At 39.1% G+C, this 24,723-nt stretch overlaps 2 protein-coding genes across 2 annotated transcripts in view; one reads left to right on the plus strand and one right to left on the minus strand.

The window, feature by feature from the left end:
• Positions 1-13,512, plus strand: part of RASA1 (RAS p21 protein activator 1) — a gene marked incomplete at its 5' end in the record, with an annotated part of 49,178 nt that extends 35,666 nt beyond the window's left edge. Inside the window, 12 exons of the mRNA XM_083576623.1 lie at positions 242-399; positions 692-768; positions 1,509-1,681; positions 1,975-2,134; positions 2,300-2,442; positions 3,356-3,471; positions 4,060-4,146; positions 8,101-8,168; positions 9,313-9,401; positions 10,774-10,851; positions 11,879-12,013; positions 12,685-13,512. Coding sequence (XP_083432749.1) covers positions 242-399; positions 692-768; positions 1,509-1,681; positions 1,975-2,134; positions 2,300-2,442; positions 3,356-3,471; positions 4,060-4,146; positions 8,101-8,168; positions 9,313-9,401; positions 10,774-10,851; positions 11,879-12,013; positions 12,685-12,768 — 1,368 coding nt within the window. The 3' untranslated portion in view covers positions 12,769-13,512. The remainder of the gene's footprint in view (positions 1-241; positions 400-691; positions 769-1,508; positions 1,682-1,974; positions 2,135-2,299; positions 2,443-3,355; positions 3,472-4,059; positions 4,147-8,100; positions 8,169-9,312; positions 9,402-10,773; positions 10,852-11,878; positions 12,014-12,684) is intronic.
• Positions 13,513-14,156: 644 nt separating this feature from the next.
• On the minus strand, positions 14,157-24,718 carry CCNH (cyclin H). Its single transcript, XM_083577130.1, has 9 exons — positions 23,801-24,718; positions 22,579-22,701; positions 20,778-20,851; positions 19,635-19,845; positions 19,277-19,440; positions 18,180-18,250; positions 16,262-16,373; positions 15,163-15,223; positions 14,157-14,316 (listed from the first exon to the last, which is right to left on the minus strand). The coding sequence occupies exons 1-9, from the start codon at positions 23,915-23,917 to the stop codon at positions 14,284-14,286; spliced, it is 966 nt and encodes a 321-aa protein (XP_083433256.1). The 5' UTR covers positions 23,918-24,718; the 3' UTR covers positions 14,157-14,283.
• Between the last annotated feature and the right edge of the window lie 5 nt (positions 24,719-24,723).

Consider the following 24,723-nt stretch of genomic DNA (forward strand, 5'->3'; position numbering starts at 1 on the left):
GGTGGTATTAAAATAGTGGATGCTATTCTGCCTTCCTTATATAGGAGCAAGGAATTTGATAGTAAAGAGAATTTAAATTCAAAGCCCTCCTATACTAATTAGTTCTTTAATCACTTTTTATTTAACTTCATCCAGTGGTTTGCGTTTCTCACTTAAATAAGTACCCACACCTATTTACTTCTGGGCATGGTCTCACTACGTAAAACAAAGTTTTTAATTCCATTTTGTATACTTTCTCTAGGTCAGCAGTCTTATACTACATGTTGAAGAAGCCCATACACTTCCAGCAAAACATTTTACTAATCCTTACTGTAATATCTACCTGAATAGTGTACAGGTAGCAAAAACGCATGTACGAGAAGGACAGAACCCTGTGTGGTCAGAAGAATTTGTGTTTGAGTAAGTCTTCTGCTACTTAAATTTGTTGCATTTAAAACAAAAAATTCTAAAGTCCTTCTTGGTGAAGGTGTAATATAATTTTATTTTCTTTGCTTTTGGCAACAGTAACTGAATATTTTGAATGACTTATTTTGTCACAAATGTGTAATCGTACAGTAGAAAAGCAAATGGCTGACCTTTGGTTGTAGCTTTATATAATGAAATTAAATCTAAATAAAATATCATTATTTTAATTTAGAATGTCAAAGCAGGAGTACAAATGTGAATTGTATTTTTCTGTATTTTTTCCTAGCGATCTTTCATCTGACATCAATAGATTTGAAATAACTCTTAGTAACAAAACAAAGAAGAGTAAAGATCCAGATATATGTAAGTTCTGTTATTATTGAAAAAAGGTTTTACAGTTGTAGTGCAAGCGTATTTCTCTTTTACATATTTATCCCACTTGTTGAAACAGTCATTGTTTGCATCTCTTTCCTATCCAAATTGTTGGAACATGACAGCTTTTCACTGCTGTAAACTTATGTGTGTTTTTAAGGGCACTTCCCTTAACCTTCTAAGCATGTACTGAATTCTTTCATTTGAGGGTGGTTCACTATCTGCAGTTTACTTGCACTGCCCTTCTATCCAGCATGGTCAAAGAAGGCCCAAGTATGCAATAAAATATTGGATGGGGTGCTCAAGTACCCTTAAGCTTTCTCATTAGTATAAATAACTGACAGAATTACCCATTTAGCTATTTCTGTATTTTCTGTATCATTGATTTGCCTGATGTACTATCATTTGTTATCTTTTTCTTCTCACTTTAATTAATGTAATGTAGTTTAGAAACTCTTTTTAAAATTCTAATGGCTTTTGTTGGAGAATTCTGTGTTCTAAGAAACAGGAGAAAGTGAATACTATCTTCCTGGTGCTCCTTTTTATATATGAAAATTATAATTGCAATTCATTTCTTCTTCTTATTCTGAGAGAACTTACAGCATGAGAGTTGTTTTTTTTTAAAAAAAAAATCTTCAGATCCAGTGGATTTTATAAGCTCATTTTGGCTTATACTCTCATATATGCCATTCTCCCCAAAGACTAACTTCTCTCTGAATATTTCTTTCAAGTGTTCATGCGATGCCAGCTGAGCCGACTACAGAAAGGGCAGGCAACAGATGAATGGTTTCAGCTCAGTTCACACATACCTCTGAAAGGTATTGAACCAGGCTCTCTGCGTGTCCGTGCACGATATTCTATGGAGAAAATAATGCCAGAAGAAGAGTACAGTGAATTTAAGGAGGTATTGAGTCCCTGCATTTTAATTTGAAAGTGGCTTGAAATAAATATTAAAACACTTTAAAAGTTGCCTGTCAGCGCCTGAAGGCAAGGGTGGTTCTTCCAAAGAATATATGCTCTTTTATAGCTTGCCCAGACGGTGTTCGAGGTAGATTTGGGCCCCTCATAAATTACATAGCCTTTGAAAGGAGAACTTATTTATTTCAGGAAATAATTACACTCTTTATTTTGTGGTACACTCTTGGAGTAAGTTCATAGTTACTGTTTACTTAGTACTTTGCCATCTCTGTTTTTCAGTTGGTCCTGCAAAAAGAGCTGCATGTGGTCTACGCTTTATCAATCGTATGTGGACAGGATCGAACACTGCTTGCTAGCATTTTACTGAAGATTTTTCTTCATGAAAAACTGGAGGCATTATTGTTGCGAACACTAAATGACAGGGAAATATGTGTGGAAGGTACAGTATAAGTATGCTACTGAAAATAATTTTTCAGGCCATTCCCCTCCTTCATTTCCACTATCCACAGGCATTTGCTTCTCAATAATCTCATTTCCTCATTTAAATTCAACAGAGCTGAAAATTTAATATTTATATCTGGTGGGTTTTTGTTTGTTTGCTCAGATGAAGCCACTACCTTATTCCGTGCCACCACACTGGCAAGTACACTTATGGAGCAGTATATGAAAGCTACAGCCACGCGTTTTGTTCACCATGCACTAAAGGACTCTATTTTAAAGATAATGGAGAGCAAGCAGTCTTGTGAGGTAAGAAGTTATGACTAATGACTAATGAACTAAACCACAAACAGTTTAGAAATGTTTGAAAAATAGGTATAACTTGGGTCCCTCCAGAATGCTTAGAGCAACATTTTAGCCACAGAGAAACCTTGTGATGTAGGTCAGGCATTTGCAGGTCACACCAAACCACTGTTTAATATGATAAACATGGAGAAGGATGAGTTGCAACAAGTCTCAGGTTGCATACTACCCTTTTTCCTCCCACACAGCTGGAATGAGGTTTTGCTAACTGCAGTTTGTCACGTCATCCTGACCTAATGATGGCAATTTTAAAACAGATCTTCAGAAACCATGCTTTGAAGCTGGCGTATTTAAACTGGCTGGATCTAGTATCAGCTGCATTTCGAGGTCCTGAGAACGTGGCATGCTATGGTTAACTAAAAGTGGAAGCAGAAGCTTCTGCACTCCTCTGCCTTGCCATAGGAACGGCATGTGAGCCCTGCATTCACTGCAACTTGTTCCTGCTCTTGCATATCAGACTAAAATGTTGTTTAGCCTCATGTGCAGCGTGGACTGCTGAATCACCCAAGGCTGTGCAGTAAGCTTTGTGGCTGAGAGTGGTTTTAAACCTGACTTCCCATTGCACATCTAGCAATTTCTATATTTTGCCTTTGAACCGTGTGGTCAATGATGGTTTTATCTTTTGTCAGCATTTCAAGTATCTTGCGGATAACAGGCATGCTACTTGAGGCTTTGAGGTGATATCAAAGATATTCCTTGCGATCTACAACCTGTGTGGTGGCTGCTGAAGCTAGGAGTCCTAGATGCCACCAATCAGTCTAACTTTTTAAAGAAGTTTGTTTGTTTTTATGTTGAGTAAACTTTGCTGGTTATCTTTGGAAGATATATTTCATTTATGTCTTACGGCTCTACATTTCAGTTAAATCCTTCAAAGTTAGAAAAAAATGAAGATGTAAATACTAATTTAGCACATCTGCTGAGTATCCTTTCGGAGCTGGTGGAGAAAATATTCATGGCTGCAGAAATATTGCCTCCGTAAGTTCACCAACATTTTTTTAAAAGCCTCTTTAGAACTTCCCATTTCTGGGATGGTCCTATACCATCCTTTGTTGTGATAAAACTGCTTTTAAAAAGTTCTATTGTTTGGCCAAAATCTTCATAGTACCGTATTGGCCTGAATATAAGCCTCACTTTTTTTCCAAATTCCGACTGAAAAGTTAAAAGTGTGGCTTAAATTTGCAACCTTACAAGAATTGGCTTTTGCAATATCACTGCTGAAACAGACATACGGTAAAACAGAACAACAACAACAAATGTTTTGTTGCTGATTTACGAGCTTGAGACTGCTCATTTGCCATTTACAGGTGTGAGTGCCTGCAGAATTGTAGAAATTGAATAGCGATTTGCTATTTTAGCAGTTGTATGGTAACTTTTGCAGGCTTGCAAGATCAAAGGCTTAAATTGACAGAGAGTCACAATTCTACCAACCACAGCGATTTTCAGTGTGTAACCCAATTTTAAGGCATTCCACAAATGGGGAACCATAACTGTAAATGCACAGTTTAGTATTGTAATCTAAAGTAATTTGATATGCTAAGGTTCTTAATTGCATTATTTTGACAGGACATTGAGGTATATTTATGGCTGTTTACAGAAGTCTGTTCAAAACAAGTGGCCAGCCAATACAACCATGAGAACAAGAGTGGTTAGGTAAGGTGTTCTCTTCTTTACTGTTGTTTTTCTTCAGATGGTGCAGCTCAGAACGTTATGCTGCAGAGTGATGACATATTTTCAAAGCTGATTTCAGCATCTCACAACTATGTTTAGAACATTGTTGTTTAGTAGTTACTGCTAGAGACATACTGTTGCTCATAAATACCACACCAAATTTTGAAGCAGATAATGGAAAACGAACAAAAATTAATCAAGAAACCAAACAGTCCAAAAATAAAAGAAAATATCAAAGTTTTACAAACTCAGTTTGCAATTATAATAAATAAAGAAGTGGAATGGAGTATTAAAAAACTGAGACAAAGAAACTTCGAGTTTGCGAACAAATCAGGAAAATGGCTTGCATGGCAAATCAAAAAAAAAAAGGAACAGAATATGATAAACAAAATTATACTGAATGGAGAAGAGATAACCAATCCGAAGGAAATTAGAAAGGGATTCTTGGACTACTACAGAAGACTATACAAAAATAGAGAAAGAAACAATTTGAAGAAAATAGATTTTTAAAGGAGAAAAAGGTGCAGAAGATCCCGACAGATAAAAAATAACAATTGAACACCCCAATAGAAATAGAAGAGATAAAAAAAGCAATAAAAGACTTAAAAAGGGGAAAAGCTCCAGGGCCTGATGGATTCACCGCAAGCTACTATAAAGAAATGAAATCTATTTTGATGACGCCATTGAAGGAAGTGATGAACAACATCTTAAGAGAAAGAGAAATTCCGGAAACATGGAAAGAAGTATATATTACATTTATTCCAAAACAGGACTCAGATTTAACTCAAGTTAAAAATTACAGGCCGATCTCATTGCTAAACACAGATTATAAAATTTTTGCAGGAATCCTTGCAAAAAGGTTGAAAAATATACTACTGGAAATTATCCATAGGGATCAGGCAGGTTTCCTTCCAGGCAGGCAGATGAAAGATAATATAAGAAATATAATTAATATTGTGGAATATCTGTCTGCCAGGAATGAGAAACAAGCCATAATGATGTTTGTGGATGCGGAAAAGGCTTTTGATAATATAGCATGGGACTTTATGTTGAGAAACTTGGAGTATATGGAGGTTGGCAAAGAATTCTTCAATGGAATAAAGGCAATTTATACAGAACAAAAAGCTAAATTGATTATAAACAGTGTAGTTACAGAAGAAATAAAGATACTAAAAGGAACAAGACAGGGATGCCCACTTTCGCCACTATTATTTATAATGGTGCTAGAAGTCCTTCTAAACTCGATCAGACAAAATAAGAAAATAAAAGGAGTGACAATTGGCCAAAATGAATATAAGATCAAAGCGTTTTCAGATGATTTGGTAATAACGATTGAAGAGCCAACAAGTACAGCAAAAGAAGTATTGGAGGAAATTGAACAGTTTGGAGGAGTGGCAGGCTTTAGACTAAATAAGAAGAAAACGAAAATGATTGTGAAGAATATGGATCAAAGTGTAATTGAAATAATGCAACAGCAAACACAGATAGAGGTGGTAAAAAAGGTGAAATATCTAGGAATATGGGTAACTCCTAAAAATATAGATCTTTACAAGAATAATTACGAACCAGTATGGAATGGAATAAGAAAGGACCTGGAGGTGTGGGGAAGAATGAAACTGTCATTTTGGGGAAGGATTTCTGCAATCAAGATGAATGTGCTACCAAAAATGCTATTTCTATTTCAGACTATCCCCATAATTAAAGGGAATAGGATTTTCAAAGAGTGGCAAAGAGCGATTTCAAGATATATTTGGCAGGGCAAAAAGCCAAAAATCAATTTTAAGCTATTAACAGATACGAGAGAAAGAGGAGGCTTTGCCCTGCCTGATTTGAGATTATACTATGAGGCATCATGCCTTTGCTGGTTGAAAGATTGGATTAAACTAGAAAATAAGGAACTGCTTGACTTAGAGAGGTTTGATAACAGATTTGGATGGCACGCGTACATATGGTATGAGAAAAAGAAAATCCATAAAGGTTTTAAGAACCACATCTTCCGAGGTCCTTTAATTGAAGTATGGGATAGGTATAAAAACCTATTAGAACCTAGAGTACCACACTGGTTATCTCCTTTAGAAGTTATGAGCGTAAAGAAAATTAATATGAGAGGCAATTGGATTACATATGGTCAACTATTATTTAAAGAAGGAGGAAAATGGAAAATGAAACCATATGAACATGTTAAAGAATATGTATATGACTGGTTGCATTATTTCCAAATAAATGAAATGTTTAGGAAAGATAGTAAAGAATGTGGTTATGCTGACAAGGATTCTAAATTTCAGATTGAAATAATAGATAACAATGTCAGAATTTTATCCAAAATGTATAAGATGCTGTTAGAATGGAATTTAAAGGATGAGGAAGTTAAGTTGGTAATGATACATTGGGCTAGAGATTTTGGTTATAACATACAATTTGAGGATTGGGAAAAACTATGGAAAGAAAATTTAAAATTTACAGCATGTATGACGTTAAAAGAAAACGTTATGAAAATGTTTTACAGATGGTATATAACACCAGTAAAACTAGCGAAAATGTATAAGACATGTAATAAGTGTTGGAAATGTACAGATAAAGAAGGTTCTTTTTATCATATGTGCTGGGAATGTAAGAAAGTGAAAGACTTCTGGGAAAGGATATACAATGAACTGAAGAAGATCTTAAAATATACATTTATAAAGAAACCAGAGGTCTTTCTGTTAGGAATATTAGGAAACGAGATAAAAAGAAGGGACTGTAAATTTCTTCAATATGCAGTGACAGCAGCAAGAGTGTTACTGGCCCAAAAATGGAAACAACAGGAAATACCGACGGTGGAAGAATGGAGAATGAAGCTGTTAGACTATGTGGAGTTGGACAGATTGACAGGGAAGATTAGATATTTAAGAGACCAAAAGTTCATCGAGGACTGGGGGAAATTTGTGGAATATCTGGAAAGTTTAAGTGAAAGACAGATAACGCTAGAGGGATTTAAAGAAGCACTGTGAAAAATTGAGAAGTATTGTCTAAAGGGAATAGAAAAGAAAGATAAAAATAATGTCAATATAAACCTAAGGAATGCGTAATTTAAATAATGACTATGGATGATTTACGGAAAAGCTGAAGGAAATCCAGAAAAGGGATAATTTGTGAAAATTGGATGTGAAATTAATATGTGTTTTTGTTTTTGTTGTAAATTAATAAAAATCATTAAAAAAAATACCACACCAAACCTAAAAAGAAACACAGCAGCAATAAGCAGTATGTAATACTACAAGCCAGCAAGACAAGCAGTGCTTGCAAACCAGTGTAAAGAAAAGAATTCAGCAGTTGGTTCTCAGAGATCATTAAAAAATAATAATTAAATGCCCTTGCCTTCAAAATACCAACAAGGAGAAAGTGGTACAAGCTTCCCTTGTAAAGGAGTTACATTGCATCAGGGAGCAGCAAAAACAAAAAAGACTCTACCCTGATGGAATCTAAAGTCCTTAAGACCATGAAGATTCATATTGGAGGTTATTAAATTGGGCAGGTTCTATCTACTTACTCCACAAGACTCTGGAAAGTGGTAAATTACCATGAGTGCTTGTAGCTATTTAGTAAACTGGCTGTCTAAGTGGATACAAATTACAATTTTACTATCCATTAACACTTGATAAATTGTTACCTTGGCAAGGCGATAAAGTGAAAGATCTTCCCTATTGAACATATTTTTGGACTTTTGTATTATCCTGCCAAGTAGTAGAGAATTTTACTGCATACCAAGTACAGGGCTGTGGTGAAAAAGTCCTCTATTTCTCTTAATATTTTGGATTGGAATTGCCATGAGCCACCATATGAGAAAAGACAACCATGAGTTTCGAATTGGTATCCTTAGCAGTATTTTCAAAAACATTTTAGTGATGTTTGTGATCAAGTATCAACTCAAGACATGCTCTTGCTTCCCTCTTTCAGTGGTTTTGTTTTCCTTCGGCTGATCTGCCCTGCCATTCTGAATCCAAGGATGTTTAATATCATCTCAGGTAAGTTCTTTAGATACTGATAAAACCATCTATAATGTTAAGACAGCAAGTTGTCTGTATTTAGTTCTTTATACACTGCAGAGAGAATAAATTCTGGCTGCTTAGTATAGAACTGGGATGAGTATCCTTTTTGAGGTTGAGGGCTGCAGAGGAAAGGGGTTTAGGGCTGCATAATGGTGGTGGGCCATCAAAGCTCAAAGTGGGCAAGGGTGCACATTCACACAGGCAGAAACTGCTTCCCCCAGCCAGCTTGCTTGCTAAATTTCCTTTGGGGCCCCTACTAACTCCCTTCATTCAACCATCATCCACTCATTACCTTTCCTGCACATGCACACACACATTTCCCTTGCCAGCCCCCTCCACTGCTGCCATCCTCTCTTCACTGAACGCATCCCTTCCTTCTGCAGCTGCCATGGTTGGTCCTGCTGCCACTGAAGGAAAAAATGGCAGACAGGCATTACTTCACATGTGAGGTTACAGAACTATTGAGGAGTTCCAGAGGTCCACCCTGTGCCTGACAACCATTCTTTCCCCCAATAGCAGCAAGACGATAAACAGGGCCACACTGACAGAGAGTTGCATCCAAGGTTGCCCACTTCTGGTATAGAAAGAAGCACTGCTAATGTGGCATGACTCTAACCATTGGAAGGGTGGGGAAAGATAACGGGCTTGTGTTAAATATTTTGTGGTGGGTTGGTCTGCATATGAACTATCAGCTATCAACTTTAAACCACTACTTTGAACCTTCCTGAGTCCCTTGTTTACAGCAACTGGAACTTTTAATTCCCTGCTGCTCCCCCACTGGTGGAGACCAACAGATCTGGGCAGGGTTGGGCAGAATGATACCCCTCCCTCTTCATCTGAACCCCCTCAAGCATGGGGAATAATGCTCCCTATTATCTTTGTCTCTTTTAGAAGAGGAAGTGCTCTGGTTTGGGGACTGTGCTTAATCAGCTATGAGTGCATCACTTGAGGTTGTGGTGAGGAGCTTGAATTGGCCTTAGAAGGGAGAGAGGAAGTGCTTTAGCTGCTTACATCTGTATTTTGCACGTCATTGTCCTGCCAGTGAGTCTGGTTATCAACTGCTGTACTAGACTATAATCTCAGTTGGCATCAATTGTGATTTTCAAATTGTTTATCTCAGATTCTCCTTCTCCCACTGCTGCAAGAACACTGACGCTGGTCGCCAAGTCTGTGCAGAATTTGGCAAATTTAGTTGAGTTTGGAGCTAAGGTAAATATAAATCTTAGAAGTTAATTCCCCCCCACACGTGCTCTTTGCTCTCAGTGAAAGAACGTGTGTAATCATGCCCCCCTCTGCCTGTACAAGTCAGTATGAGTCTGGAATGACAGGAGGGGTCATAGCTCTGTAGCAGAGTGCACACAAGAGATCCTAAATTCACTCCTTGGCATTACCACTGAAAAGGATCTTTGGTAGCTAGGCAGGAAAGAGACTGCTTGAGACCCTGTAGAGTCACTTTTAGTTGGAGTTAACAGGACTGGACTAAGTAAACCATTGACTGACTTAGCTTGGGAGTATTTGTTCTTAGTATTTGTTCACATAGAATAGGCTCCCTTTCAATACAATAGGACAGTAGAGTCAGCACTGTATATAGTACATAATATTGTCGGTACAGAGAGCAGCATTTGGAAAGAGCATTTAAAACTCTCAAGTTATCTCCATTCTTAGCAAGGTGTTTGAGAGAGGCTACCACAGCTCGTTTAAATATCAGTTTTTGTTCTTTCTGTATGTGGTTGCTCTTCTTCATCCTGACTGGTCAGAGAAAAGCCACAGCCATCGAGATTATGGAAATAATGTGTTAGGGTGACAGTTGTGCAATAGTTCAGCAGTAACATCCAGGCTCGACTGTTGGAATATACTCTTCAATGGGCTTTACTTGAAGATGACATGGAAGTAGGTGCAGAATGTCACACCTTGCCTTGGTCAGCAGTAACATAGTGCAGCTAGTGCAAATACAGTTACAAATACAAATAAACTAATTGCCAGTTTGCTTCCATGCCCAATTTAAAATCCTGATTTTTAACCTTGAAGGCCTTTCTACCTTAAGGCCCATTTCTCCTCAATTGAAACGACTCACCAGTAGGGGCAGACTGGCTTTTCTTGTCTGCTTTTCCTCCATGACAGATTTTTAAGGTGATGCCATGGTTAGGGTCCTTTCTGCTATCATCTCAAAACTTTGGAACCTCCTCCTAAAAAAGGTTAGGACTGGGGTAGCCAGTGTGGTTTTCTCCATATACTATTGGACTGTAACTTCCACCAGCCTCAGTCAACATGGTCAATGATCTGTAGGGCACTCCAGTGCTGGCTATCCCAGGGTTAGGAAGGTATCAACATTGTTATCAGTTTATAAAAGCTTTTAAAACATCCTGCTTTGTCAGATCTTTAAAAGGATTTAAATTTTCTGTAGCAGCTTTGTCTTATGTGATGCTCTTTATTGTGGTTTTCCATGGTGTCTAAATTATATTTGTGTTTTAGCATACACCAACTTGAGCATTGTGGAAAGTGGTGTAAAATACATTAAGAATAATTCAGAAGCCATCACATGTAGGATTAAAGTGATACAAATTTTGTGGTTTTATTTTAGGAGCCATATATGGAAGGTGTAAATCCTTTTATCAAGAGTAACAAGCACCAGATGATCATGTTTTTAGATGAACTTGGGGTAAGAACACTTCTTCTTTCTTAATTTTGTAAATACAGAGACTGTAAGTATCTGCTTCAGAAAATACAGGGGGAGGACCCTGTTAAAAAGAGGGCTTTGGGAACCATATCTCAACTATTTCTGGATCAGAATTTAAGGTGGCTTCCACAAATACTGTAAAGCAAGACAGATAATCAGTGTAAAAAAATAATTATAAAATTGAAACAATATAAAAAACAAATATATTAAAATACAGATAATTAGCACAGCACTATTAAAAAGCCCTTTCCTTGAGAAACAGATAAAACAGTATTTACCTGCTGGTGGAAGGAGCCAGTATGTATCTCTCTAGGAAGGGAGTTCCAAAGTCTAGGAGCAGCCACTGAGAAGGGCTTCCCATGTGTGCCTATGATGGTGGCAGGACTGAGAGAATGGCCTGCACAAAGATCTCAGAGCAGAGACTGGAAGTATGGCTCCACTCCTTTCTCCAATGTTTGTCAAGGAGAAACATCTGGAGTACCTGTAACCTGCCAGATGTTGCTTGGCTGCAGCTCCCTTCAACCCTGCTCATTAGCCATGCTGGCTGGGGTTGATAGAAACTGTAATCCAACCAACCCTGGGTGTTGCTCATCCTTGCCACTGAGCTATAATAGCTAACCAAAAACTAGTTCATTTCTCTACGTAAGCATAGCTGGGCCTCACTTCTCTCTATGCTTAAGAAGCTATACCCCTGCTTTACTGGAAATTGCATACATACTCCCCTATCCCTTGCAAGCCAAAGCTGACAGGTGGGTGGGGCCATGGAGATGTCAGGTGGTAATTGTCAACGCATCATGCAGGGCTTGCAAAGTTCAGTTTAATTTTCACCTATGGACTACTTGTGTATTCGAAACAAGCATTCCCATTGCTCTTTAGGTGTTATATTCCCTGCAAGCAGAGTAGTGGCTGCACTCCTTCACTGAATGGTAAACAGTGTAAGTTTTTTTCAGCTACCATGGTACTGTTTTATGAAAGGTGGTTCTAAACATTGTTATCATTCTTGCTCTAGAATGTACCTGAACTTCCAGACACTACAGAGCCCTCTAGAACTGACTTGTCACGTGATCTAGCAGCCCTCCATGAAATTTGTGTGGCACATTCAGATGAGCTTCGAACACTCAGTAATGAGCGAGGGGCAATGCAGGTAAGAGCTGTTATAGAAAGAGGGTGTTTCCTGATAGTTACAGCAGCATTGGTTTAACCTGTAGCCTTCCCTATGCTGCTGGATTATAGCTCCCATCATCTCTTGACTATTGGCCATGCAGACTGGGGCTCATGGAGTCCAACATTATCTAGAGGGCCCTGAGGACTTATAAACACTAAAATATAGGGCTGCAGTTCACAAAGTGTGAATGCATGTTAAGGATGCAATCAAAGTGGTAGACATGAAGGAGCTACTTTGAAACAGTTTAGTAGAAAAGTATTTGCAGTGGTGGTGCATTTTGAGTGCAATTATTCCAATTATTATTTATGCATAAGTTATGCCTCTTGACCTACTTATTTAAATGTTTACATAATAGCAAACAGTAATTTGTTTTCCTTGGATTCATTAAAAGCTGTAGAGTCAATTCCAGCATGGTAAAATTAACATATTTACTATTCAGTAACTATAACTATTAACGTATTTAGCTATTCAGCTGGGCTACAGGACTTATGAATTGCATCTATGGAAAGGAAATCCTAAGGACAAAGGGGGGAAATAAAATAAGTTTACATTTCAAGAAAAGCTATGAACCAATCGGGAACAAGTATAGTTATTTTAAATCATACAGAAAAACTTTGCTGCTGAGCTAATTATCTCCTTTTTTAAAACAGCATGTGCTAAAGAAGCTGCTGGCAATTACAGAACTTCTTCAACAAAAGCAAAATCAGTATTCAGTGTCTAACAGCATCAGGTAGCAGCTTTCTGCATGTTCCAGCATGTCCAACATGACAACTTTCACCAATATCACTTCCTTTTTTGCTCTTGCCAAAAATAGCACACACATTTCACATTTCCAGTGATGTGTGAACTATGCAAAAAACAAAACAAAGAACCTGTTGGTGACTGACCATAACAACAGCTTTAAGCTATGTGTGCAGGACACTTGCACTTTCTTCCACTTGGAACCAATTTTCACAACCTCTGAGCCTTGGTGTACAGATCACCTTCCACAAAGAAAATACTGTGACTGTCTCTTTGAACTTTAAAGTTATTTCAACACCTCCAATTGCCAAAGTCTTGCTGTGTTTTGGATAAAATTAGAGTCAACTGCCAAGGAAATGTTTGACAGCAAAGTATAACTGGATAGAACACACGTCTTACTGTAATTTGATTGGCTACAACTATATTAGGACTGTTCAAACACTTTAATTTGTATTTACAGCTTCCAGAGTTTGATAGGAAATCTTTGCTGTACACTTTTTATACCATTCTATTTCTCTCGTTTAGAGTTGTGCTGAAAGAATATGCAGACTGGATTTTGTCAGCTTTTTTTTTTAATGTGCCACATTGTTTTGAATAATTTTCCATCAAGGACTGTATATCCAGATAAATCATGATGCTTTTTAAAAAATGTTTACAGCAGTAAATAATTTGAACTCAGTAAATTTATTGATCATTGTATTAGGCATGCATGCATTATTAAACAGTTTTATAGCATACATCTCGCTGCTTTTTCTGCCTAGTGATTCAATATTTGGATATTTCCAAAGAAGAAAAATACAGTGCCTCTAGGTGATTAGAAAACGATTTGTCTTGCCTGCATTTTCCTATTCTTTGTTTGGTCAGTGATCAGTTCTGATCCAGTCTCAGTGCTTGTAAGTATGAACAATAAAGCTCTTTTTTGTGTGGAATGGAAGAGGCTAGAATAAGATCCCCCAACCTAACCCACCCTGTCAGCAAACCTCTTCAGGGGTTAAGCCTGTTGCATACAATGCAAAAACTGCACTAGCAGGAGGAACCCATGAAGCAAGTACTCTACTGTCCCCCGATGTTCTTTTCTGCCAAAGGATTAAGCCAGTAGTACCTTTAACAGACCCAAGGATGAACTATTGCCACCTGAAAGTTTGTTTTCCTCATCACCACAAATATCAGAAACTAGTGCATTTCAAAAAAAATCCAATGTATCTCAAGTAATACCTATGAATATATGGTGCTTATATTTTAGATATTTTGACATTGCTTTTCAGCTTTTGGCTGGTATCCAAAACACGCTACCAGAAAACAGGTTACAGCCAATTAAAATCCAAAAGAACAGTGACAGTTTTTAGCAATACCATTTAAGTAATTTCAAATATTCCACTCACACTGTAAAATAGCTGCTTTATTTACATTAGTCATATTTTTTCACTGCAGTAGTGGAATGTGCAACATGTTCTCAGGCATTAAAGTTCCATTTAAGTATTCAGGATTTCATCAGTGGAGACATCCAGTCAGTCAATGAAATCATCATCTGTCCATTCATCCTAAACGAAAGAAAAAGGAACTCCAATCCTTTAACTTGTTAGAAGATGTGCAAAAAAACAAAACCCACCCTATGAATCAAGTATGGCTGATGGGAAAATTAACAGCTGCAAAATTACAAATATACAATCTCAGCTTCTATGCTTGCCTTTATTGAGGATTAAGGTCCTCTTTGATGTAAGGCAGAAAACAAATAAAACAATGTTTAGAAGAAAGTATCAACCTAGTTTAGCGTTATCTGGTGACTCCTAAAACATTCAGCTGCCTGTTTTATGAATAGCAGATGATGTAAGATTATGTACTTTTTAAAAAAAAAAAACCCAGCCCAATCCTATGAAAATGTACTGTTTGCTGTAGTGTAAGCAGTGACTTCCACAAATTAAGCTAAACCTTGATCACTGCATTTGACAGGTTAGAGGTTAGTGAAACATTTCTGCATCACCCTTTATTGTGCCCATGAACCAAATAAGTCTTTACAGGATCCTAAGTCTTAAACAGCACTATCAGTACAGTGCTGTGTTGCGGTCAAGGAAGTACAGTAGTACTGACGAACCACCAAGGCTACTTATCAACTCTGTCAGTGATACAATCTTTACTCCGGTTCCTATGAACTTCTGCAACCAGCAAAGCAGGTAACTGGATTTGGCCAACTGTGGATAAGGGGAATAAAAGTACACCTAGAAGATTCTGCTGGTTAGTTGATTAAATTATCATAATAATTTTAAAATAGATTAAAGTGTGCTCCCTGTTAATTGGCATTATCTTAAATTTGCATATAGAACTAAGTTTTATGTTCTCAAACATATACAGATTTATCCAGTTACTCAAAAGTACACAAATCCACTAACCTCCTCCATTTTTGGTTTCTTTGTTACGTAGTCTTCATCTTCATAACCTTTTCTCTTCTTTCTAAAACCAACCACATAATACTAATATTAGATAGTATGTTCCAGTTCCAATAAGAAGATCTTTTCTTCAACTTCATATTTTATATTGGAGAAATTGGTATGGCATCTAATAAACGGTTGAAACCTTTTACTGGTATTGGAAGTGAACTGACTATTCAGCACTAGAGGCTCCTTAGAGCTATTGATAAAACACTGTTTTACAAGAACCAAGTCTGGCAGCTTCTTAAACAGATTATCTTCAGTTGTTTCATATATATCCATATGCTGTAGAATAAAATTCTAAACGGTGAGGTCAGATGAAAAATGTTCAGTATGCCACATTTGTGACAGTTACGTTAAAGCTTACGTTATGGAAAACAAACACAGTTGAATACAACTGAACTTTAGCATAATCATTGCAGGCTCTTCCCCCCTTTCATTTCCCACTGACCTCGTGGGTTCACATTTGTTCTCCACACCCTTGGATATATGTTGTAACTTATGATGAAGTGAACTTCAGGTATGGGCAATAGCTATAGCTATGATCCAAACAGGTGCTCTTCCACTCACAGATGTGCTAACTTAGATCCAGTGGAAGAGCGCTGCATGAATAACTCCAAATCCAGTGAAGTTATATTTATGTAAGACTTTGCACAAATGCTTTCAATACTTTGTTCAACTGGAATTTATATGCTATTTGCAGTCTACTATACTGCAATCCAGCCCCCAATACATTGCAAGAAGTTGTCTGCTAGCTTCCAAAAGAGCTTGTGGAACAGCTTTATATTTTTTTTTCTATTGCTACTCCCCCCCCTTTCACCCACATTTCTTTGAATCCAAGTCAATACTTGTCTGAGAAGAAATTATTGACCAATGACTGGAACAGACCCTGGCTTCAAATCGCTGGTAAAGTAAGATTATATCATAACATTTGCACAGCATTTCCTGGTAATCAAACTTTTCAAAATTAGCTTATTGGTCCTCATAGAATATATGTTGTCATAATCATTTTTAGGAAAGCTAGCACTGAGGTACGATGTAGCTTTAAATTGTTACTTACACATTCGTATTAAGAGCAAGTTCTGGGCTGTGACATTTCTCTAACTTTTGTTTCAGAAGAGCAACTCCTTCTGGATGCGGTAGCTCATATTTCTTTACCAGATTTTTCATGCCTACAAAGGAGCAATAAAACACTTTCAAAATGCTTTAATTAAGTGTACTATATACCAATTCATCTGAACCCCAATAAGATATGTACATTATCAAAAGTAGATCCAAAAGAATTCTAGTAATATAGGTAGCCTTATCACACTCTCATCTTCCCACTCAAACCCAACCAATTAGATATGGCACATTCCAACTAGTTTTGATTCTACAGACCTGGCTATAAAGCTTTGTGTGTGTATGTAAGGGAATGTTGTGTGCCTGTCTAAATATGATCTAATTGCTGTGAGTTGTACATGAAGCTGAGGAACACTTTAGCCAAGCTATACTATATTTTGACCAGTTGTGGCTATGAACACACAGGATTAATTGTGCGAAGGTGTGTCTGGGGAGGGGGCATTCTAACAAAAAGTACACCCAGCTCTCAAGAAGCCAGACTACAGTGCAAAATACTTTGCAGATTTTCTATGAAAAGCAAGTCCTCTTGTAGAACAAGTGTTAAAGACAATTGAGATGTGCTCCAGATTTCTTTGAAATAAGTTCCACAGACAAAGTCTTAGCTTAAATTTGCCACATAACACTATTTCCCCCTTTACAGGAGCTCAGATTACATTTGTAAGACTCTTGGCTGTCATCTTATATCAGAGGATTTATGCTAAGGAATGTCAAGACACAGCAAAAGTGTGAAGTAAAGAACTCTACTAAACTAGTTGTTCACATGTTTTTTTTTATTATTTCCTGGAGGCTAATGGATAATGCAGTGTTAGCACTACTGTCCCAGGGAAACTTTCAGACGTAGGCACATTTTGCATATCAAGTCTTCAAAATACAGATCAACTGAAGGCTGTGTTGTGTTTGATGCAAGCATAAAAGCAGTATCAAGGACAGTCTTGCAAGCACCAGTCTACTGAAAGACTGAATACACATTTTTATGTGCCCTGGACTACAGGTTAGAGGCTATGAACACCGTCAAAGGCAGAAGAAGTTATCAAATATCCCCTTTTACTTGCTTATGCTAAAGACAGCTACCAAGTTTTGTTCTTCATTTGAAACATTCCCCTTGCTTTGCTGAAAATTCTGGTCTCACTTGACCTAGAAGACATTGAATTGCATCCATCACTATCTCCATTCACTATCTTTGATCCAGAGGGGCTTCCATAAATGGAATGTGGATGGAGACAATTTTTGCATATTTTCCCATTCCTGCGCCAGCACTCAAGTTGTTCCAGAGAATCCCCAAACCCCCTAGAGCAGATTTTAGAGGCTCACGGGAGAAGGATGAAACAGTGAAGATTGCTGATTGGCAACGGGGATGAGTCTTCAAAGGATGTTGCTGTAATCCAACAGTCAGCTGATTGGTGGTTACAGCAACCTCCTTTGAAGTTAAGAGTATGTTTTACAAGCAAAGGGGATACAATTGTGCTAAGAAAAGAATAGACAATTGCTCTCCGTGTTTTTTTGGACTCCAACTCACATTTAGCCCCAACTAGCATGGCCACTGTTCAGGGATAATGAGTCTCATATTCCAGCAACATGGAGAGTCACTAGTTCACATCCCTGAACTAAGCCATATTTCTTTTCTCCTATCACTGTATACCATTTCTGGGGGAGTAGAAGGGACAAGAATGCCCACTTAAATTCCTTTTTATTAACAGTTGGATACAAGTTTAAATATGTGTCCCAATTATCATTCGGAAAAGTAAAATAAAAATCTTTCAAATGGATAAAGGCTTTTGCAAGCCTCTTCCCTTCTTTTACAGCACACTTTAAAATAAATATGTGTATGGTACCTCATTCTCAGCATCTTTACTTACATTTCATCCCATCCAGTAACTGGGAGAGGGAAGCTTTGTTCTCTTTCAGCATTAAGCATTCTGACAAGTAACTGTCAAAAGATTGTGAAAATTAGATCTCAGTACCACTGTTTGGATGCAGAGAAAAGTTAACAGCTATGAAGAGCACTTACATTAACATACACCCCATAAAGAGAATGACATCTAGCTAAATGTTAGGTGATGGGAAGGAATTTTTCAAAATATATTAAAAAAACAAAAACTTGGCACACATTATAAAGAGTAACAATACAAAGCCAATGTCAAAAATGCTAAAGTTAAATTAATGATGATTAGAATTCTCTACAGCAATTTCTTTCATTCTCAAAAACACCCCCACACCCCTCCAGGAATCAAAGATAACCTTCCGAAAGCAAAATAATGGTATTCTAACATGAAGTAGTAGTCTGGAAACATGAGCTTCTTTTGATAGTGTAAGATAGATGTTTTAAAAAGCTGTAAAAGTAACCATTTTATAGGCAGCTGACATATGACAAGTTGAAGGAACAAAAGATTTAGGGTTGTATGCAACTAAATCATTGTGTGCAGATAATGACTTCCACAATTGACAGGGAAGGTTCCCCTCTACCCCCACCCTGCACCACCCTCTCTGTGCGAGAGAGTTGGGGGAACCCCCAGAGCAGGTTTGTGGGTGCACCGGGGGGCGGGGAGAGACAAGAAATGTTTCACTATACTCACATACATAGAATCATAGAGTTGGAAGGGACCCCAAGGACCATCTAGTCCAAACCCCTGCAATGCATCATTCCACAGTCATTTAGTTGATACAACCTTTATTGCTTTGGAGCGGGGACCCAACATAGTAATTTAAATAGTGAAATGGTAGGATTCAGTAAGCTATTTTCCTTCCCTCCGCCACACATTTACAGGTTAAGCAGCTGATCAGGTTGGCCACCAGTGTTTGAATCTGTGTGGACGATTCTTGAACAATAAACTCTTAATCCACATTGCCGCAAAGTCTTAACAACACCACAGATAGAGCTTTGGAAGGATGTACAGTGTTAGCACAAAAACCTACTAACTTAATTTGTACGTCCAATGCTTGGAATATTATCTACCTTTCCATATTAATTCCTGCCCTCGATGCGCTGGACAAGATGGCAGTGAGAGCAATCTGAGATGGTGTATAAAGAAGGCAGGCATCTGTTAAAGCAACCCGATTGAGAAAGTCATCAGCAGTCTTCCTCAGTGTCTCAGGATTCTCAAGCAACGGGTAACGAGTCTAGAAAATACGCAGAATTGCTGAGTTCATTTTTCTAGCTCAAGTATTTTAGCGTCAAACATGCATGCTGTGATACTTAAGAACTAATCTGCTCCAGTACAGTGCTTGGTACTATTAATGCTTCAACATTTTACAATAGTTACCATCTAAATGTTTCATCTAAGGTACATTTGTTAAGCAACAAAAATGATTACCTTTAGATCGATCAAGAAACCTTCAAATGGTCTGTAAGGGTTGTGCACTATGAGGTGGAAGTTCAGTTGCTGTATAAGTAGCAGCTCATATTCCAAGATCTGTTCCAGGGCCTTTTCCTGTCCTACTGCACTTTCACGAAGGTTGCCCACGAACTGTGTACTGGACACATTAAATTCGTCTACTTTACATGCCAAGAATGCACATGTTAACCTTAAAAACAAACAGCAAACACATTTGGTTCTAAGGAAGACCACTGTATATGAAGACAGGAAGTATTTTGAACAGCCTAGCCTAAATACTAGGACACAAGAGAAAGTTCCCTCTAATATAAAATCCAGCCCCAAATCCTTAGAAAACTTTTAGAACTTGCAAACTATCAGCAAATATCCAAAGAAAAAAAGGGGACAGAGACAGTTTTACGGGGCAGTTGTTTTACCTCGAGCTGACCTGCATTGTATACTGGGGTAACAGAATGTCTCAAACAAAACCATGTGGGTTCTGTCAGAAGAGAACTGTAGTCTGCTTCCCCATATTACTTATTGCTGGAAAAACCTGTGGTTTTTATCCCAACCCAATACATTAATTATTTTTAAAGAAAGAATCTGGCATAGAAAGTTTTGTGAAAATGTGTGGTCAAATGTCCCAAAATAAAGCTATGTGTGATGTGTCAGAAGAAAGGCATTTAACTGCTTCTCAGTGCAAGTTTTAGCATGAAAAAAGTGAGACTGTTTTTGTCCTGATTCATTTACCTAAACATAATAATAATAATAATAATAATAATAATAATAATTCATCCCATTTGATAAATTCAGTTTGGGGACATTGTTTACTATCATTTAGATGATAATAAACTAGGAGAAAAACATTGCTGCACTACTTCTGTGTAAATTCTGCAAGTGCACCCCAGAGTGGATTTCAGTCCTGCTTTTTCATGTGATGCAGTAACTAAATTTTGGGATTGAAAAATACTCCATTTGTAGGATTCAGCTTGTTTTCATGGGATTTTTTCTGTCCATGACAACTGTAAATGTTAAGTGGTTGAAATGTCGAAACATAGCTTACAGGCAACAATATCCTTAGACAAAATAATAGAATTCCTGCTTGGGGAAAATAATTAAACCACAAGGGTATCCATTACTTACATAATAATCCGAGGGTGATACTCCATCACTGAGTTATTGAGGTAAAAACGCTTGAAGTACATGCAAGCTGATCCCTAAAAGGAAACTAGAATCAGAAAGTTCATTCACGCAAATAGCATGGCTGTTGTTCTGTGCTGCCACATAGAACACATCATGATCAAATAAATACAAGATATGCTGGGCAAGTCAACTGAAAAACAAAGTAGTGCACAGGTTGACCCAATGTGTATTTAAGCAGCAGAAAATTCAAGTTCAGAAGAGCCAGAAGCAGGGGATAAGCAGCAGAAGACACAAAGGCCACTGGGTGCTGACTAATCTACCTGATGTCTATAAAAACTCAAGATGCTATTAGGAGCAGTTTGAACAGAGTCACTAGAATTCCCTTCCAAAAAACTCGTTTGCATTAGTGTTCCTGCCCCTCTTCTACTCAAAAGAAGAGTACTCCTGAGAAAGTCTCCACAAGTGTCATAATGCCCACAACTTTTATAGTGCCCTCACATGTGCTACATTCTTCAAATATTCAGGGTTGGTACTTTGTTTGCTTGTGCACATCACTGGATTCTGGCAGCAATGAAACATGGCCTTCGGTTGAGATCAAGTGAATGACAAGACAGCTTTTCTGATCCCTATCCCCCTCTCCAATGCTGCCTCCCTGGGCTTTTGCTGCAGGAAGCGTAGTAGCATTTCCTTTTGTTGCAATGGGAACAAAGTTGGAAAGGAAAATTGAATTGTTGCTGTGGCAAGCACAGTTGCTGCATTCTTCTCCCAGCTATTTGCAATAATATTCTGAATATTATTACAGAAACGTTGGGTGTTTGAGCATCTATCAGCAGTGGAAGGGCTAATCCAACCGGCTCCCCTTATCAGTTCTGGCACTTGCTTCTCCTACTCTTAGGAATCCAAGAACAAGACTCCAAGGGAGGTGTCACTGTCCCCATGCAGGCTGGGTCCCACTACCTGATGTTTTTGAAAGTGCCTCCCTTGCAGGCATTCTATCTAACACACAAGTCTGGCCAGGAATAGCAAGTATATATGGCAACCCCAGTAACATGATTGAAATCTTGAGGGAAGTTTTTCCCTGTTCGCGCCATCTCAGTGGCGATCCAGGTGAAAAAATTCCTTACAATGCTCATATTTGCCCCTTAATATGTGTGTCTAGAGGCAGACAGGCATTGCTCAGTTATGAAGGCATGGGCATCGTGGGCATTATAAATGAAGGGTGGGAAATATGCAGTCCTCCAGATGTTACTGGACTACAACTCCAATCATACCTGACCAGCGGCAATGCTGACTGGGGCTGATGGGAACCACAATACAAGAATATCTGGAGGGAGTGTTTCCCTGTGTCTAGTGTAAATAAACAATGTTAAACATTACTTGGTGACAAATAACAGTTCAGGGACTATAGATGCAGGAAGAATGGCCCCACAGTAGGTGGGGAAAGTTTAGGGGGGAAATGGGGAGTGAGTGGAGAAGAATGATGTGTGTGTGTGTAAATAATTTATATACCGCCCTATACCCGGAGGTCTCAGGGTGGTTTACAGAACAAAATTAAAATATAAAACCACTATATATATATATATATATATATATATATATATATATATATATAAAAATAATGATGATTTTAAAAAAACAAATACCCCCCCAAAGAACCACATTTTAAAAGGGCATAGGATGTCAATCAAATCAACCAAACGCCTGGTTAAAAAGTGTTGTTCATAAATATTTTTACAAAATTAGAGAGAGCTTAAAAACCAAAACAAATACTGCTTTCTCCAAGAGAATGTTAGAAACTCACCACCACAGATCTAGGCATCGCTGGCTTGAAAACAGAACAGAAATCCAGTAGCCTTTTTTCATAGTATTTACAAATGGTCAACTCTTCATGCGGCTCAAGAAGAAACGGGTCGGTCTGTTGAACCTTGCGGGGGAACAAAAATTATCTTAACGCTAATCCAGCGGCTCCCAACCTTTTTTGGGCCATGCCCCACCTAAGCATCTTTCAAATCCTGATTGCCGCCCCGCTCCCGTGACATATAATTCTTATTATTCAAAAAGTGAACTCCTATTCAGGGGAGGAAGCCTAAAAGGCCATTAACTGTTTATACCTCATTATCGAGTTGTCCCCCATAAAAATCAAATTGCCCCCCTGTGGGTCGTGTGCCCCACGTTGGGAACCACGGCTCTAATCAGAGCCGCCGCCACCAACATACAAAGGTTACGAGTTGTAGTCAGAATTAAAGAACCTTTTAATGGGGGTGAAAGAGGAGAGCGCAAAATATGGTCTGAAGCTCAACACCAAAAAAACGAAGATCATGGCCACTGGGCCCATCACCTCCTGGCAAACAGAAGGGGAAGAAATGGAGGCAGTGAGAAATTTTACTTTCTTGGGCTCCATGATCACTGCAGATGGTGACAGCAGCCACGAAATTAAAAGACGCCTGCTTCTTGGGAGAAAAGCAATGACAAACCTAGACAGCATCTTAAAAAGCAGAGACATCACCTTGCCAACAAAGGTCCGTATAGTTAAAGCTATGGTTTTCCCAGTAGTGATGTATGGAAGTGAGAGCTGGACCATAAAGAAGGCTGATCGCCGAAGAATCGATGCTTTTGAATTATGGTGCTGGAAGAGACTCTTGAGAGTCCCATGGACTGCAAGATCAAACCTCTCCATTCTTAAGGAAATCATCCCTGAGTGCTCACTGGAAGGACAGATCGTGAAGCTGAGGCTCCAATACTTTGGCCACCTCATGAGAAGAGAAGACTCCCTGGAGAAGACCCTGATGTTGGGAAAGATGGAGGGCACAAGGAGAAGGGGACGACAGAGGACGAGATGGGTGGATAGTGTCTTCGAAGCTACAAACATGAGTCTGACCAAACTGCGGGAGGCAGCGGAAGACAGAAGTGCCTGGCGTGCTCTGGTCCATGGGGTCACGAAGAGTCGGACACGACTAAACAACAACAAAATAACAAATACAAATCACACGCAGGACTCGGCGTTAGGGAGGCCCGCGCCCTACCTTCCTATTGGCCACCGCTTTGCACCGGAACTTGCGGTTGGCGTCAGCCCGGCGCCGGACCAGCTCCTCTTCGCTGCGGAAGGTCCAGCGCCGCCGCTGCGTGCTGCTATGGTACATGGCCGCGGCAAGGACACCGCACCCGAGTGAGCCCAGGCGCCCGACTAAGCGCCGCTAAGGCAGCGACAGACGGCCGCTTCCCGCTTCCTCCGTCGGCGCCGCCGCCGCGAACCTCCCTTCCGTGATACTCCCGGCGTGCCCCGCGCCAAGGCCGCCGCCACGGCTTTTTCCCGGCATGCGCCTCTCCCTCAGAAGCGTCGGAAAGCGCTTTTCACCCAAAGGGGTACGAGAAAGTCTGGGCTCCACACTTCCGGAACCGCCATATGCGGGGCAGGAGCGCACAAAAGAAACCCAACTTGATTTTAAACTGGGTGGCCGGGTAAATCGGGCCGTGTCCCGAAGGTTTGAAACAAGTGGATTCGAACTTCAAGTCCTCTCGATTTCTGCACGTTGAGTGAACAGGCTCCTACTGTTTCTCCCATTGAAATAAATAGCTGCAACAGGCAGTGTATTCGTTGGAAGCCAAATCTGCTGTCCGAGGCGGTTGCCTCACCTTGGCTTGTGTCCAAGGGCGGGCCAGCCCTGATGGCTACATTCAGTTGAGTCCCATTACTGAGTGGCTAGTTTTTCTTAATTCTCGGGTGCAGAGCGGAGCAACGCCCGAATCGCGATAGTAAGCTGCCATTTGCGCGCAGCCCCCCCCCCATGGTGGCCCTTCCATTTCAGCTCTGCCATCGGCGAGGCAAGAACAAAGAGCAGCCGCTCTAAACACCTCGCCTCCGTTCCGCGCATCCTCTGTTTATTTACATCGACTTCCCAGCACATTCAGTTCATTCAGTTCGCAACCAGAGTATTTTGACAATTGC

This window comes from Podarcis filfolensis, assembly GCF_964270895.1.
Source record: "Podarcis filfolensis genome assembly, chromosome: 11".
Taxonomy (NCBI): Eukaryota; Metazoa; Chordata; class Lepidosauria; order Squamata; family Lacertidae; genus Podarcis; species Podarcis filfolensis.